At 51.3% G+C, this 16,707-nt stretch overlaps 1 protein-coding gene across 1 annotated transcript in view; it reads left to right on the top strand.

Annotated features, from left to right (window-relative positions):
* The window catches only part of LOC144798371 (methanethiol oxidase-like), a 73,062-nt gene extending 58,273 nt beyond the window's left edge, over window positions 1–14,789 (top strand). The window contains exons 11-12 of the mRNA XM_078669207.1: window positions 11,124–11,242; window positions 14,527–14,789. Coding sequence (XP_078525333.1) covers window positions 11,124–11,242; window positions 14,527–14,689 — 282 coding nt within the window. The 3' untranslated portion in view covers window positions 14,690–14,789. The remainder of the gene's footprint in view (window positions 1–11,123; window positions 11,243–14,526) is intronic.
* The last annotated feature ends 1,918 nt before the right edge of the window (window positions 14,790–16,707 follow it).

Genomic DNA, 16,707 nt, shown 5'->3' with positions numbered 1-16,707 from the left:
CTATAGTAATCACGGCTGACACACATTGCCGGTGCCATGACACCCAAAATGTGCATGTGCTCTGTTGGGACCTACAGCATACTTGCGTCTACAGAAATCTTTATTAGAGGTAAGGGGAACCACAGCGTGTTTTAATTTGAAGAACGCTCTGTCTAACATCATCTGGGTCGGACTAAGTGGTCGACATGTAAAAACTTCTTAACGATGACCTCTGTACTTGAATTACCTTGACTTAGACTGACCCTTACTTGGGTGATGGTCATTGCGGAGACTATGGCCATTAGTTCAACGTCCTCCAGCACAGGCTGGGTAGATTGAGTAGAGTACCTCCAATCCTTTTAATTCCAGCGCGAAGCTATGTCAAAGTCAATATAATGTCCCTGGGCGGATGAACAATGAGTAGAAGTGATGGGAGGGGCGTGGCTAGGGCGCCGATGGCGGAGGTCGCCTGAGCGCTCGGCTCCGCGATCGAGCCGCTTTTATCCTGGTATATCGGCTCCAGGGCTCCCCCGATCCTCATCCGGGGGTCGGTGCGAGGGCACTGCGTGGTGACCTGCGGCCGGAGAACTTCGGTGTTGCCGGAGGAGCAGAGAGGGGGCCTGGCCGAGCGGCCGAGGAGCAAGTGGCGCAGCGTCCATCATGGCGCCCGCCCCGGCCCGGAGATCGTAAGGTACTCGGCGGCCCTCGCGGGTCGCGGGACCGGAGGGCTCCTGCCCCCCGGCCCCCTACTCCTGATGGGGCGCGGGGCGCGCCGGTCGCCTGAATCACCGGCGGCCTCCAACGCTTGGCGGACCTCGTTGGCTGTGGTGCGCACCCGACGGGTCCCCCCGGGGCACTGCAGGACGACGGAGCCGGGGAAACTCTCCTGCGCCCTCACCGGACCTGGGAAGCTGCCGCCTACTACTCTGTGCCCATCGGGGGCCTCTAACGTGGACCGGCCCTGTGGAGCGGAGGAGTGCACACACAGGGGTCTAGAGCTGACCGCCGGGAGAACGCGATCCACCAGGGCGGAAGAGAGGGCCTGAGCCCCAAGATGGCGGCGGTGGTTGATAGAGGCGCAAGTGAGCAGTAACGGTGCAGGAAGACCGGTGAAGGGCCCACCATCCCACTAAGGCTGTCTTTATTCCCGGCGAGGCCCCGACTTTTGCAAGGCTGGTTGGGGCGTAGACGTTCACGCGCACGGAGCGGCCTGAATCACGTGATCATGTAAGTGGCCTCGACCATGGCGGAACGGGAGGCCGATTGCTGCAGTGCCCCTTGTCCTGATTGACGGGATCCGACCGAGCTGCCCGCTGATTGCTTGGCCTGGGCCGGGGCCTGGCTGTTTCACCTTTGGCCGTGCAGTTGGCGCTGACTGGGAACTAGAGCAGAGGCTGGACCGAGATCGTGGACCAGCGAGGAGCCTCCCGGGTGTTGAGCGAGGCCACTCCTTGGGGCCCAAGACTTTTCGTGGCTGACGCTTGGGGCAACCATGGGCAAACCGAGGGGCGCCAAGGGGAACGCGCAGGCCACCTCCGACACCGAACTGCCGGACATGAGTGACCGGATGGACCCAGAGGTGCCGACTGACCCGAGTCTACAGCGGCAATTGGACAACATCTTGGCGGCCATAACGGACACGAGGTCGGCGCTCCAGCGGAACATTGCCCAGGTGGTGACGGACTTGGGATTGCTCAGGGCTGACCATGGCAAGCTCTCGGACAGGGTCAAAGAAGTGGAAGATTCGATCGGAACCCTGGAACCGGCGCAGAAGACGTTGGCAGTTGTCATGAAAGATGCACTGACGAGAATTGATACTCTGGAGAAGAGGGCGGAGGAGGCAGAAGGGCGCAACAGAAGTAATAACATCAGGGTGGTGGGCCTGCCAGAAAAAGTCGAGGATGGCGACATGGTGTCCTATCTAGAAAACTGGCTCAAGACGGAGGTAGCGCCCGTGGGGCTTTCCTCCTTTTACACTCTGGAGCGGGCGCACAGGGTTCCGGCCAGACCGCCTCAGCAGGGCCGGCCACCGCGCCCAGTGGTGGCGAGATTGCTACATTTTCGAGATAGAGACCTGCTCCTCAACAATGCCAGGAAAAATGGGCCATACCAGGTGGACAACAGCAAGGTGAACATTTTCCCGGATTACACCTATGAGACTGAACGCCAGCGGACCTCCTTCCTGGCAATCAAACGTGAACTGCGCAACGAAGGTCTCCAATATTCCTTGCTCTTTCCGGCGAGACTCCGCATCATCCTGGATGGCAGGACCAAATTCTTCGACACCCCTGACGAGGTGTGCAGCTGGCTAGAGCTCTATAGGGCTGGCAAGGACGGCCCTGCCTCTTCTTCCCAAACCACTGCGGAGGTTGGACTTCAACGAAGATCTAAGAGGGTCCGCAACCGCCGGGGGGGTTTTGGCCGCCCTTCTAATGTGGTGTCAACGGCGGAACGGCGTGAAGTGCTTGAGATGCTGTCCAGCATCTCAGGTTCCCAGGGAGAACCACTGACAGAAGAACCGGAGACGAGAGGTGGTGGAGAACACTCGGACACGGAGGACTCCCAGGCTGATAGCGTGACCCTCCCTGTGGTCACCCCAAGCACAGCGGAAGAACTACTTGATGGCCAAGGGTGAGCTTGGGTGAGTCGCTCCTGATGGCGCTGGGAGAACTGTGTGGCATGGACTGCCACAACCCCTACTGAATCTGCTGAATAATTGAATGTTACGTGGGTTGGGGTTCAGCCCGGGGCCTGTGCCAGTAATTTAGGCTTGATCGCCACTAGGTGGCCTGAGCAAGTGAGGGCCCTCCCGTCGGTGCTCTGCCCCTTCCTTTGCCCATAAGGCACACCTGCGGTGACTACCGACAGGTTAGTTTTCTGGTTTTGAAACATGGTTTGGATGGGTACTGAGGGGCAATCTCTGGGTTCTATTCTGGGGGGGAGGGAAGGCTGTCATGGTTGGGGGTTCCACTGTTTTTGGTTTCAGGGATGGGACGCCGTTAGTGCAGTGCGATTATTGTATTTTTTCTGGATTGGAGGAAACGGGGGGGACTAACAGGAAAGCAGTGGGATAATGGCTGAATTTTCCAACCTGAAATGCATTACTTGGAATGTGCGCGGGCTACACACTATGACCAGACGCCACAAAGTGCACGCTTACCTGAGGCGCCAGGGTGTTCAGATTGCGCTGCTACAGGAAACGCACCTCACGAAAGCGGAGGGTTTAGCCCTGCAGCGTAGATGGAGGGGGCAGTTATATTACACCACATATTCGGCTTACGCTAGGGGGCGCTGATCTGGGTGCGCGCGGGGGTTCCACTGCAAGTGACGAAGCACACGATAGACCCAGAGGTGAGATTTGTCGCCATTGCGGGTAAATTGGGGGTAGAGAGCTGGACATTTGCAGTGTCTATACGCCCAATACGGACCAGCTGGCCTTCTTCGCGACGCTCTCGGGATCACTGGCCCACTACATGACGGGACCGCTCTTGATTGGGGGCGATTTCAATTCAGTGGTGGACGTGGATCTTGATAGATATCATCCCCCCCTGGAGACCTCGCCCACACATCGAGTGGCTAAGGGTAGGCTGGACTGGCAGGCTGAATGGGGACTGTCAGACATATGGCGCGTCCAACACCCACATACCCGGGACTATTCTCATTACTCTGGACTGCACGAGTTGCACGTGCGACTGGACGCTCTGTTGGGATCGGCGGACGTAATGTCCGCGGCTGTAAGATCCGAGTACCTAGCGAGGACCATCTCCGACCACAACCCTCTGTTGGCCGACCTTAGGTGGCTCCCGGGCGCGCCATGCGTCCCTACGTGGAGATTGAGGCCCGAACTATTAGAGGATCAGGTATTTCGAACTGGACTGGAGGACAGGATTGCCACTTACTTCGGTGACAACGAGGGTTCGACTGATGCTAGGGCCACCGAATGGGATGCCTTCAAGGTGGTTGTCAGGGGCTACTGCATAGCTGCGAAGGTGGGAGTGCGCCGGGTCCTATTAGAGGACCTAGAAAAGGCAGACCGGACCCTCCGAGATCTGGAGCTCAGGCGCCCCGGCAGACCTGAACTCGGAGGGCAGATGGCGGCCGCGAGAGAGGCGGTAGCAGTTGAGGTCGAAAGGTTACGTAGCTTCGATTACAAGGCCTTCCTCACTAGATCGTTAGCTGAGGGCGATAAATCGGGGGCGCTCCTAGCCTGGCTGGCTAATCCTACGAGGCGTTCCTCCCCCACGGTGGCCATGCGCGATGCGGCGGGAGTGGAGGTCTACACCCAACCGGAGATCATGGACTGTTTCACGGACTACTACGAAACACTATACCGAAGTAGGGCAGACGTGGATGCTGACCACATTGACACTTTCCTGCAGGAATTACCTATCCCTGTTCTGGAGCCCGAAAGTGCCAAGGCGCTGGGGAGGGAGGTGGAGCTGGGGGAGATCCGCAGCGCCATCAAGAGGATGGCACGCAACAAAACCCCGGGCCTAGACGGACTTCCGGTTGAGTTTTACGCCGCCTACATGGACCTCCTCGCCCCGCGCTTGCTGCTGATCTACAAAGAGGCAATGCACCTGGGATACCTCCCGGGATCGATGCGGGAAGCCCTAGTGGTACCTCTGCCCAAACCGGGTAGGGAGACTAATGACCCGGCATCCTACAGACCGCTATCGATGCTCACAGTAGATTATAAGATACTGAGCAGCATACTGGCGTCGAGATTGTTGGGGCACATGGGCTCCTTAGTACAAGACGACCAGGCGGGGTTTATCCCCAAGCGCAACACCACCATGAACATCCGCCGCTTGCTTCGCCTGCTTGAGGATAGCCACGTTGAGACCTCCCAACCCATGATTCTCTCGATAGACCTGGAGAAGGCTTTTGATAGCCTAGAATGGGACTACCTCCATAGGGTGTTAGGGGCGTTCGGATTAAGGGAAGGTTTCTTGCGCTGGACCGCGGTGCTTTACGCCTCGGCGGTGGCGAGAGTGAAATCGGGCCCGTTGATCTCCCGGCAATACTCAGTAGAGCGCGGTACGAGACAGGGCTGTTCGCTGTCGCCTCTGCTGTTCGCACTGGCGGTGGAGCCCCTGGCGATGTCGTTTCGCACCGGTGCCCACTACAGAGGGCTACGGACCGTGATGGGGCAGCAGTTCATTTCCCTCTATGCGGATGACCTATTGTTATTTTTGGAAGATGCTGAAGAGGCATTGGCCGCCGCCGATGCGGTACTCACCTCTTTCGGAGCGTTATCGGGCTTGCGGGTGAACTGGTCGAAAACTTGCTTGTTTCCGGTGCGTAGCGGAGAACCCCGGCCCACCACGGAGAGGGAGATTCGATGGGCGCCCAGTTGCTTCAAGTACTTGGGGGTCCATATTTATCACTCATCCGCCGATGTACTGGAGGGCAACATATCTCGTTGCGTCCGGGCATTGAAGGGCAGCATGTCCTTCTGGGCTACCCTACCGCTGCCGGTGGCGGGGCGAATTGCGCTGCTTAAGATGGTGGCGCTCCCCCGTCTCCTTTACTACTTCAGAACATTACCGATATGGATACCGCCAGCTGAATTCAGACATTTGAAGTCACTCGCGATCACGTTCCTTTGGGGGTCGGGCCGCCGCAGGGTGGCGCTTCAGACCCTCATGAGACCAAAGGCGGAGGGGGGCTGGCGGTCCCAGATTTTGAGACGTATTACTTAGCTGCCCAACTACAGGTTTACACTCAGGAGGTGGCGAGGGAGTTCCGGGGACCGGAGGAGAAGAGAGGCCTAGGTGTTCCCCGGCACGTCCTTTCCTACATTGCGTTGCGGCAGAAACTGGCGGTGGGGGACCTCACGCAGGAGGAACGCACCATCAGACTGTGTTGGAACCGTGTTCAGCGCAGGTTGGGAATAATTCACCCATACGCCCCCGAGATCCCACTGGGAATGCTTACCGCGCTCCCCCAAGGTGGTGATTGGTCCCAGTTACGCACCTGGGAGGAAGCGGGTATTCAGGCTATGGGGGACCTGTATGACAATGGAACGCTCCTACCCTTCCAGACGCTAATGGATCGATTCGACATTTCCAGAGGGGACTTCCTTCTGCATGCGGCGGTCACAAGGGCGCTGCAGACGTATTGGCAGTCCGGGTTGGAGGAGCCACCGTTGTCCTTGACATGCCAATATGTGATGATGACAGCCGGGACGGTCAAGGCCGTATTTATTTAATTTTATTTAAGGTTTTTATAGAGCGCGTAATCACCCGGGAGTATCTCAGCGCTATACCTAGTAGTCAGACGGGGGCACAGAGCAAGAGATTAGGAGGATTTGGGAAAAAGAAGGGTTTTAAGTGACTTTCTGAACCGAAGATGGTTAGGTTCCGTTCTAAGTTTCAGAGGCAGCACATTCCACTGCTTGGCTGTGTGCACCGAGAATCGGCGTCCTCCAGCCCGGGCTTTCTTCACTCTCGGTACCACTAAGAGGTTTTCGTGTTCCGATCTGAGCGCTCTGGCCGGTCTATAGGGGGTGATGCAGTTTTTGAGGATTGGAGGACCTTCTTCGTGAAGCGTTTTGTGGGCCAGGCAAAGAGCCTTAAACACCACCCTCTCCCTGACCGGCAGCCAGTGCAGCTTCATCAAGGCGGGTTTCGCGGATGTTCTGGCTGGAGTGCCCGTGAGCATCCGGGCAGCAGCGTTCTGAATTTTCTGCAGAGTGTAAAAGGTTGCTTCCGGGGCTCCCAAGTAAATGGCATTACAGTAGTCCAGCCTGGCCACAATCAGGCCCTGGATCAACAGTTTCCGGGAGTTAAAAGGTAGCAGGGGGAGGACTTTCCTGCATGACCTGAGAAGGCCGAAGCAAACGCCGGCCGTCTTCTTTGCCTGTGTCCTAAAGGTGAGATCTTTCTCCAGCCATACCCCTAGGCTCTTCACCTCAGTTTTGGGGGAAGGTGGTTCACCAAGGCAGGCAGGCCAGGTGTTTGGGGGAAGGGAGATCTCTCTGTGCCCCAAGAGTAGGATCTCCGTTTTTGACCCATTGAGCTTCAGGGCAGAGTCATTCATCCACTGATGAATTTTGGAGAGGCAGCCATGGAGGTCCGTAACGTGCTTATATTCTAGGATGACCCAGTTGCAGTTGCCTCCATTGGAGGCGCTCAAGAATAACTGGGAGACGGACTTAGGGAAACCCATCCCGGAGACCACATGGGCCCAGCTGCTACGTCGGGCCTGGAAGAGCTCGCGGAACGCTAGGTTCCAATTGGTTCACGTATTTATGTTCTGCACCGAGCATATCTCACCCCGGAGAAAATTCGGAAATACTTTGCGTCAGACACTGCGGCTTGCCCTAGATGTCGGACGATCGGGGCGGACTTGGCCCACATGTTGTGGTCTTGTTCTGCCTTGACCTCTTACTGGACGACGATTGGGGACACCCTTAAAGAGGTGACGGGACGTACCCTCCAGTTTGACATTGCGGTGGCGCTTCTGCATTGGTTCCCACATACCCCTAAGACGCGGGTAACCAGCAAGTTTATAGATATGGGTCTTATCCTGGCGAAACGGGAAATAACGCGCCGCTGGAAGGCACGGGCTGGTCCTACGGGCACTAAATGGCGCACTGAGTTCCTAAAATGGGCGGAGGGAGAGAGCACCCTGCGTTACCAGCTGGCGAGGCGGCAACAGAATGAAAAGGCGCTGGACACTGCGCAGGCATGGGACACACTGGTGCAAGCCCTGCGGGATCACAATTCCCCCAGTGACACGGACAGTGAAGCCGCAGAACTTCCTGCGTCCCTGTAATGCGATAGACTAACCGCATACTCCTTCACACTCCACGTAGTTTCCTCCTACATGTACAATTGAACTGCTGCTGCACTAATGGCGGGGGGGGGGCTGGAGCATAGACGACACGCACGGCTCATATCATGAACACTTGATCCTATATTTGTGTCGTCTTGCCCTTGACTTATTGGGTGGGTTAGGCTGTATTAGGGGAGAGGGGGGAGGGAGGCTGTTTTGCTATTAGGGGTTGTTATATAGGTTTTTCTTATTTGTAATAAAGTAAAAGCGCGACTGGCCACAGGGCAATACTTATCCGCATTGGGCCTCTGTTGGGCCTACATGTATATGTTGTGTCTAAGTTGCCGCCCGACCCCCGGGTTGTGGGCTAAATGGCCGTGTATCAGTTTCGCAATAAAAATTGTTAAAAAAAAAAAAAATGAGTAGAAGTGATGGTAGACAAAGTAACGGTCACGGAAAGTAATGTTCAGTAGAAGTAATGGTAGTCGTGCTAACAGGGGTGCACCGCTGAACACATAAGCTAAAGTACTGAAACGTCAATCGAGAACTTCAGGTTAAGTAAATAGGAAGCTTAGAATGGTGGTAGGTCAAAGACACCTCCATGGACTACAGGGGTGTCTGCAGAATTCATTTTTTTGTCTTTAGGCTTCTCTTTTCTTTCATTTTTAAAGACACTCAAAGAAAGCTGAGATGTTAAAATATTGTTATAAACTTACAACACAGCTCAGGACGGGGTTGTTTGAATCTTTTAATCTGCCTTTATGGAATTAACCAGTTATTCAGAATGTTCTGCCCATCCAGAACTATTCATCAGTGCCAACTGGAAAAGCAGTCTATATTATATGATAGGCTTTTCTTAACTTAGGTCAAGGGTATAAACCTCTGGTGATATGGTTAAGAGTATTACATCTTTCAAAGTATGCAGGCAAATCCATCGGTTTTTACAGGTAAATATGGGACAATGTTCATGAAGTAACCTAGAACTTCAGTGTTTATCATAGTACCTAGACATCATGTATCCTCTGTAGCAACAAAAATATTCATAATACTCCATTGGAAAGGTGGGTAATTAGTTTAAGCTCTGGGTGCACAGGGGACTAGCATTTGTGTCATAGAAAAATAGTGCCCATATGGTGCAATGCACCACTGCAAAAAGGCTTGTCACACGTTTTAGATCAGACAAGATAATTCAATTGTTATGTTCTATGATTGCCCATCATATCCCTGTACCAGTGAACATCCCATCAGAATATTTTTTAAGCCAGAAAATAAAATATATGGGGCCAGATGTAGGTAATTCCTATTTACCGACTCTTAAATACCGAATCATACCGATTCGGTATTTAAGAGTAGGTAAATAGGAAGGAGGCATATGTAGGTAATTCTTATTTTTCAATTACCGATTCGGTAAGATTCCGTATTTACCGATTCTGTAAATACCGAATCGGTATTTCCCATTGATTCCTATGGGCCTTGAAGCCCATAGGAATCAATAGGAAATACCGATTCGGTATTTACCGAATCAGTAAATACCAAATCCTGGCAGGGGGAACGGGGTGTCAGTTTGACACCCTGTAGCACCCCAATTGCAGGCTTGTGTGCCATGTGGCACACATACATGCCCTAAGGGCATGTCTGTGTGTCACATGGCATAGGTGTACATGCACAGATGTGCATGTACACTGGATTTCGGTATTTTACCACCCAATAGGATTGGGTGGTAAAATAAGAATTCCTAGGGGCCTGTGGCACTGCAAACTGTGCCACCTACATATGGATTTACAGAATCTGTATATTTACCGATTCGGAAAAATACCGAAGTGGTAAATTTACCGAATCGGTAAATATACCGATTCTGTAAATTCCGAGCCACCTACATGTCAAAAGCCAAATACCGGTCGGTAACGGCCGATTTCGGCCGTTACCAACCGGTATTTGGCTACCTACATCTGGCCCTAGATTTCTTACCCTTATGTGCTTCTGTGGAGCATCTTGTGAGAAGGTGTTGGCCCTATATGTAGGCGGGGGCTGCTAAAACCTTGCAGCCTGCTTTTAGCACTATTAGGTTACCACCTAATTATGCCAGCTGAGCAGTTCAGTTATGCTAATTGTGTTGCTCAGTTATGACGATGGTTGAAGGGCAGATATGGCCATTGCGTAGCCCAGTTACTCAACCCTGCCGATGTGATGTTTGATTAGGCTGTGTTGCGGAGTTGTATCTGTTGTGCTGTTCACTTATACCAATTATATGGCTCAATTATGCCAGTGGTACTGCTCAGTTACGCATGCTGTCAGACTGGGTGTGCGTCCCACTCATGCTTGTGGTGCTTTCCAGCTACTTCTGGTGGGCTCTTCAACTACACCTGATGTTCTTCTCACACCATGTTCCGCACAAATATCACAATGGTTCTGCACGGTTTAGGTTTAGGGATTTATGGAGCGCGTAGCTGCCCTTAGGCTTCCCAGCGCTAGAAGAAACTTAGCGGAGGTAATCTAGATCAGAGTTTCTGATATCGAGAGGTTTTAAGGAAATAGTAGTGTTTTGAGTTTTTTTCTAAATGCTAGTTCGTGGGTTATCATGCGCATGTCCCTGGGTAGTGAGTTCCACAGTTATTCCTCCTCTTATGCACAATTCTACTTAGGCTCATTACTGTCCATGGGTCTTTTCAATTGTCCATGCGAGTCGATTTTTCTAATGCCTCCCTTCTACTTAATTATGCCTGTGGACCACCCAAATTATGTCTGTTCTACTCAAATATCCATGCTGCTCTGCGGAAATCGCTGCAGCTTTACTGGTCCATCACTTCTTGCTGTACATAAGATTGACCCAGTTTATACCCTGTCATTTTTGTATTCAAACAAGCTTTATTGAAAGTTTTCCAATGACCTCAGTGAGAACAAACAAGACAGCCAGGGTTACATTGCCAGGATGTTAGGGCCCATAGCAATAGGTTACTCCGTCGAATGTCCCCGATCTTAGGGGTGGGGGGTGCAGTCTGGTTCTGGACTGTTGGTGTGGATGTAACCATAGACAGGTGGTGGGAAGGGTATGAGAGGGCGAGGTAGTAGCTGATACAAGTAGAAGGTAGTGGAAGCTAGTCTGGAGAGTGAAGTGGTTCCTCTCCGGCCGGGCAAGTGGGCTATCTAGCCCGCAGAGTATGCGGAGTGAGGGTGATGGACCGGGGTGAGGGGGACTGGCAGTTGGGGTGGTAGGTGGGGGGTTGGGGAGGGAGAGCCCATCAGTGGGGCCTAGCCTCAGCAATGATTGATTTTGCTTCCTCTAAGACTGCATCCCAAGCAGAGGAGATGGGCCAGTTTTTGCCCCGCCATTTAATGAATACCTATTTATTTTCTTGTTTCAGGGTAAGAAGATTCAGGGAGGACCTCAGATGATCCAGCTCAGCTTTGATGGAAAGAGGCTGTATTGCACCACATCCCTGATCAGCATCTGGGACAAGCAGTTCTACCCAGACATGGTGAAGTAAGAGATTCCGCCTCTGCTGTACTCTAGGATCATAACTTGAAATAGGGAATTGCAAGAGAGAGAAAGAGAAATTTTAAGAAATATCAGTTATATCCATAGAAAAACCATAATAAGAAGTCTATCGCATATCTCGAAAATTTTGTTTACACTCAAATTAATATTGAGAAACCTAACATGAGGGCCTTTGTGCCCATAGGTTTCCACTGTCAACACAAGACCAGACCTATTGGCTTTGTCGATACTTGTTAGGTCTCGCCTGTCGATGCGCATGCGCATCGAGCTTGCGAGACTATGGGGGCTTAACCACTCTTTAACTAACTTGCAAGGAATCGTGGCGATTCCTTGCAGTGCCCGTGACTTTTAAGCTCAATGCGCATGCGCTTAGAGCTTAAAAGCGCGTGCACATCTCACAGCCTCCCCCAGCTCCGCCCCCTCCTCTCCTGCCCGCCGTGTCGCATTTCTCCTCCCCCACCCCTTCTCTCTCGTCCAGCCGTCGTGTTTATTTATTGTTTTACCCGCTCCGCCCCCTCCCCTGACCGCCGTGTCGCATCGTCATGGCAGCTTTGAAAGTAGGGGCAGAAGAGCGCCACTCTCTCTCCCAGCACACCTCCCCCTCCAGCATCCACTCCCCCCTTGTCTCTCTGTGCCCGCCCCCACCACTCCTAATGAGCTGCTTGTTTTCATTTGCAGTACACCATGTGCGCATTTACTTTCATAATGGTGGCTCACCGTTTTAACTTGTTTTAATTTCCCAATCTGACCAAAAGGTTTGCCGATGCCTGACGTGCTACTGCTCCGCCCCCTCCCCTGCCCGCCGTGTCCCATCGTCAAGGCAGCTTTGAAAGTAGGGGCAGAAGAGCGCCACTCTCTCTCCCAGCACACCTCCCCCTCCAGCATCCACTCCCCCCTTGTCTCTCTGTGCCCGCCCCCACCACTCCTAATGAGCTGCTTGTTTTCATTTGCAGTACACCATGTGCGCATTTACTTTCATAACGGTGGCTCATCGTTTTAACTTGTTTTAATTTCCCAATCTGACCAAAAGGTTTGCCGATGCCTGACGTGCTACTGACCTCTCCACAGCCATGCCTACCTAATGGAGTACATGCTTGAATATATGTATATAGCCAGGCAAATTTTTTTACCCGCTCCGCCCCCTCCCCGCCGTGTCACGTCTCTCTGTGCCCGCCCCCACCACTCCTAATGAGCTGCTTGTTTTCATTTGCAGTACACCATGTGCGCATTTACTTTCAGAACGGTGGCTCACCGTTTTAACTTGTTTTAATTTCCCAATCTGACCAAAAGGTTTGCTGATGCCTGACGTGCTACTGACCTCTCCACAGCCATGCCTACCTAATGGAGTACATGCTTGAATATATGTATATAGCCAGGCAAATATAAAGTACAACAAAAAAAAATTTGTCGCATTTCTTCTCCCCCCCTCCCCTGCCTTCCCTCCGTCTCTCTTATTTTTTTTTACCCAAAACATTTGTCGCATTTCTCCTCCCCCCCCCTTCTCTGCCTTCCCTCTGTCCTTCAGTTGCTTCATGCCTTTGCTTGACCTCTTTTCCTTCATTCTTTTCGTAACCTCTACTCCTACTCCGCCTTTCAGCATCCTTTCATCCCCTTCCTCCTCCCCCTCACTTCAGCCCTCCCTTCTCGTTTCCTCTCTCTTCTAAACACGTCATTCGTCCCTGCCTTCAATATCCTCTCTTCTTTCCCTCATCCGACCCCCTCCATGTCCATATTTACCCTTGCCCCCTTCGCCCCCTTCCCTCCCTGCCCCTCCCCATCACTGTTGGCCACACCATTGAATTGAATTAATTCCGCCATGCTGTTCGCAACGGGCCCACCCCTGCAGCAGGCATTGCTTGAAATCAAAGGCGCTTGGAGGTCTCCACGGGGTTCTCTTTGTTTTCCGCCCAGGCGCTGCTTTGATCCGTGTCTGATTATTATGAGAACCCGGAGGGGCTCCTGGCCCCCAGCGTTAAGGGCTCCTCGCCTGCAATCGGATACTTTTAGAGTCTGCCCTTTAGTTTTCACAACAAAGCAAAGACAACCCTGAAAATGTCCATGAAGTATAAAACATCTTAATGTAAATTGTCCGGCAAATTCCCACTGAACACCACCACATCCACCATCACCACCACATCCACCACCACATCCACCACCACATCCACCGCATCCACCACCACCACCGCATCCACCACAACCACATCCACCGCATCCACCACCGCATCCACCACCACATCCACCACCACATCCAACACCACATCCAACATCACCACCACATCCACCACCACATCCACCATCACCTCCACATCCACCATGACATCCACCGCCACATCCACCACCCCATCCACCACCACCACATCCACCACCACCACTGCATCCACCACCAAATCCACCGCCACCACATCCACCGCATCCACCACCGCATCCACCACATCCACCATCACCTCCATATCCACCATGACATCCACCACCACATCCACCACATGCACCACCACCACATCCACCACCACATCCACCGCATCCACCACCACCACCGCATCCACCACCACATCCACCACATCCACCATCACCTCCACATCCACCATGACATCCACCGCCACATCCACCACCACATCCACCACCACCACATCCACCACATGCACCACCACCGCATCCACCACCACATCCACCACCACATCCACCACACCCACCACCACCACATCCACCACCAGGTGCAAATGCAATGTTCTTGGATTTTCGTCACAATAAAATACACTGAACATAATCTTCACAAAATTAATTTACAAACGTTTAAGCTATTGCCATTATAAATTACAATAAATGTTATTTAAGTATTAATTATTTACAAAATTAAAAGCCATTGTTATTTGCAATATCAATACATCTAAGTCACGTAAAGACAACACACATTGCATTACAAATGCTATAGGTGTCACATTTGCGAAAGTTCAAACTATTGACATTGTAACTGACAAAGCTATTACTTTTGCTATTTTCAAAACCAACACATAAATAAAAAAAGTGTCATTTACAATACCAATTGTTCAAACGTTCCTAATGCGAGACCTATTGCATTTCCAATGCTTGTTTTCATAGTGGAGGTTTGTGTTGTCTTATTTCACTTTGTAGGCCCTGGATGAACACCTAGAAGTCCTTTGTTTCGGCAAACTCCTGTTTTAATGTATGAATGGTGGAATATATAAGCCTGCAAAGGGAAAGTCCTATTGGAAGCAAGACTCACTAATTTTCCCTTTTCCACTCTTTTTCAGAGAGGGGGCAGCGATGCTTCAGATCGACGTGGACATGGTGAAGGGTGGCCTGACCATTAACAAAGATTTTCTCATCGATTTCGGGAAGGAGCCATGTGGGCCATCCCTCGCCCATGAAATGCGCCTCTCTGGAGGGGACAGCTCTTCTGACATCTGGATCTAGTGGGCAGAAGGCTTGGTGGGCAGGAGAGTCATGGGTGCTAATTGTTGCTGATCACACACAATTAATGAGTCCTTTTTGATAAAAATGCATTAGGCCCTTTTATATCTCCCACTGTCATGTTCTTCACTTCCACTCTTCTACTTTATTGACGTGTGCATAAGATATCACTCTACATGCACAAACAAAGTCTGCATCACTATCAGTTGTTTAAATAGTCCCTCTCTCTGTGCCAGGCCAGCTTTTACTTCACAACTGAAGTATTATGCAGATATTTTGGGCTGTTTACCCTATATCCAACATATGTACATAAGAAAACACATGGGATTTTCTTTGAGGTTTCGATAAGTGCATCCGGTGCTTTCAATCGGCCATCCATATTGCCTCATTTGTATTGAGCCAGCTCCGCATCTCTATATTCAATGTGCCAAATATAGCCAAAACCTGGTCTTTTTTGTTTAAGAGGCATTGTATACCTTGGTTATAAACTTTAGTTTAGCTGAAAGCCCGCATCCGGTCCCAGGATGCTTGTTTCCGGTCCAGACAGGACCTGGCTTGGCAGTTTGGTCTGGACTGTTCCCATGGGGCACAGGGTCAAGACTGATTTGCATATGGCTGGGTCTAAACTGGGGTGGCATAGTGAGCAAAAGAACGATGGATTTAACCCAGATCTCTTGACTGGGGTTGAATTATTCAGCATTCCATCCATCATTTGTCTGCGAAGCACTCTAATCGAATATGGCACCTCAAGAGGGACACAGAAAAGGTCCAGGATTTGGACGAGTGCGAACTACTGCAGATATCGGAGTCCACAACAACTAATGGTGGTTGGCAACTCTGCACTGTTCATGCTCTCCTTACGCTGCCCTTGAAGTAACTCCCTTGCGCTGATGCTTCTTAATGCTGTATGGCACCAACGTACACCTCAAACTCCATGAGCTTACCATCCACATGCGCCTGCGTAAGGTTTTTTATCCTACATGTTTCGCTCCCTGTCTCCGTCAGACCTGACAGTCTGGTGGGGACTCACCACTTCCACTTTCTTCTACTGCTCTCTGGAAAGGATATCTCCCTTCGGAGGGTAAAGAAGGCGGTACTGGCTTTCACGTGTGCTTTTAATTTTTTTATTTGTTCTCCCTAGAGAACGATACAGAGGTGACCAGCACATTTTAGCTTTTCTCCATTATTTTTATTTTTACAATAATAGTTGTTCATATAATGTGTTTAATATTTAATAAAGCCTTTTAAAAAATACATAATGTGGATTTCTTGTGTGTGACCATCTTTTGGGATGTGGGTCCAGAACTCGCTGTTAATATTATGCCAGGAGTGTCTGGCCGTAATGATCGTTATTCAATATTCATTACCTCCAGGTGAGTGACGAGAGATACATGGTTTACAGCCTGTCTGACTTTCCTGCCCATACTGGTAAGTTAGTTTACACCTGTGCTTGCCAAGGGACTGCTAACGTCTATCTGGGCCGTACTTAGAAGGTGACTTGTAAAAACGTATTACCGGTATAAGGGCTGGCCTAAGCGAGGTATTCACAGATTGAATGAGTGAGCCTGAATTATATTCATTGAATGGAGACCAGACTTTGAGCTCTGATCCGATTCTCAAATCAAATAATCTGGTTGCCCCACTCTGAGGCACCAGAAAGGGATCAGTAGCTCCCTGAAGGCTGCTAACTTCTACGAGGGAACACTTCCTGTCCTCCTTAGTGATTGGTTGTCTAGTAAGGTGCATGGGAGTAGGGGATGAAAATAAAGGAACTAAAAGAGAGGGGCTATGTGTTTATGTGGTGGGGATCTTCAAAGAGGATATGTATACTGCGGAGTGTATTCCCGCAAACTTGGGTTCCTTTTGACCTGCTGCCATCTATCTGAACAGCAGCTATTGAGAGTCAACACTGTCTTAGCATGCACAGGGCTATCTGCCACAACACATATCTCCGGGAGGACCTTTAACAAGGGAGCCAGCCTTTAATGGCTGGTAAGCCCGCTACATAGGGCTCTTAGGTT

The sequence above is a fragment of the Lissotriton helveticus genome, chromosome 12, assembly GCF_964261635.1.
Source record: "Lissotriton helveticus chromosome 12, aLisHel1.1, whole genome shotgun sequence".
NCBI classification, from domain to species: domain Eukaryota; kingdom Metazoa; phylum Chordata; class Amphibia; order Caudata; family Salamandridae; genus Lissotriton; species Lissotriton helveticus.
Note: the sequence above shows the minus strand (reverse complement) of the source record. Positions and strands in the feature narration are given on the sequence as shown.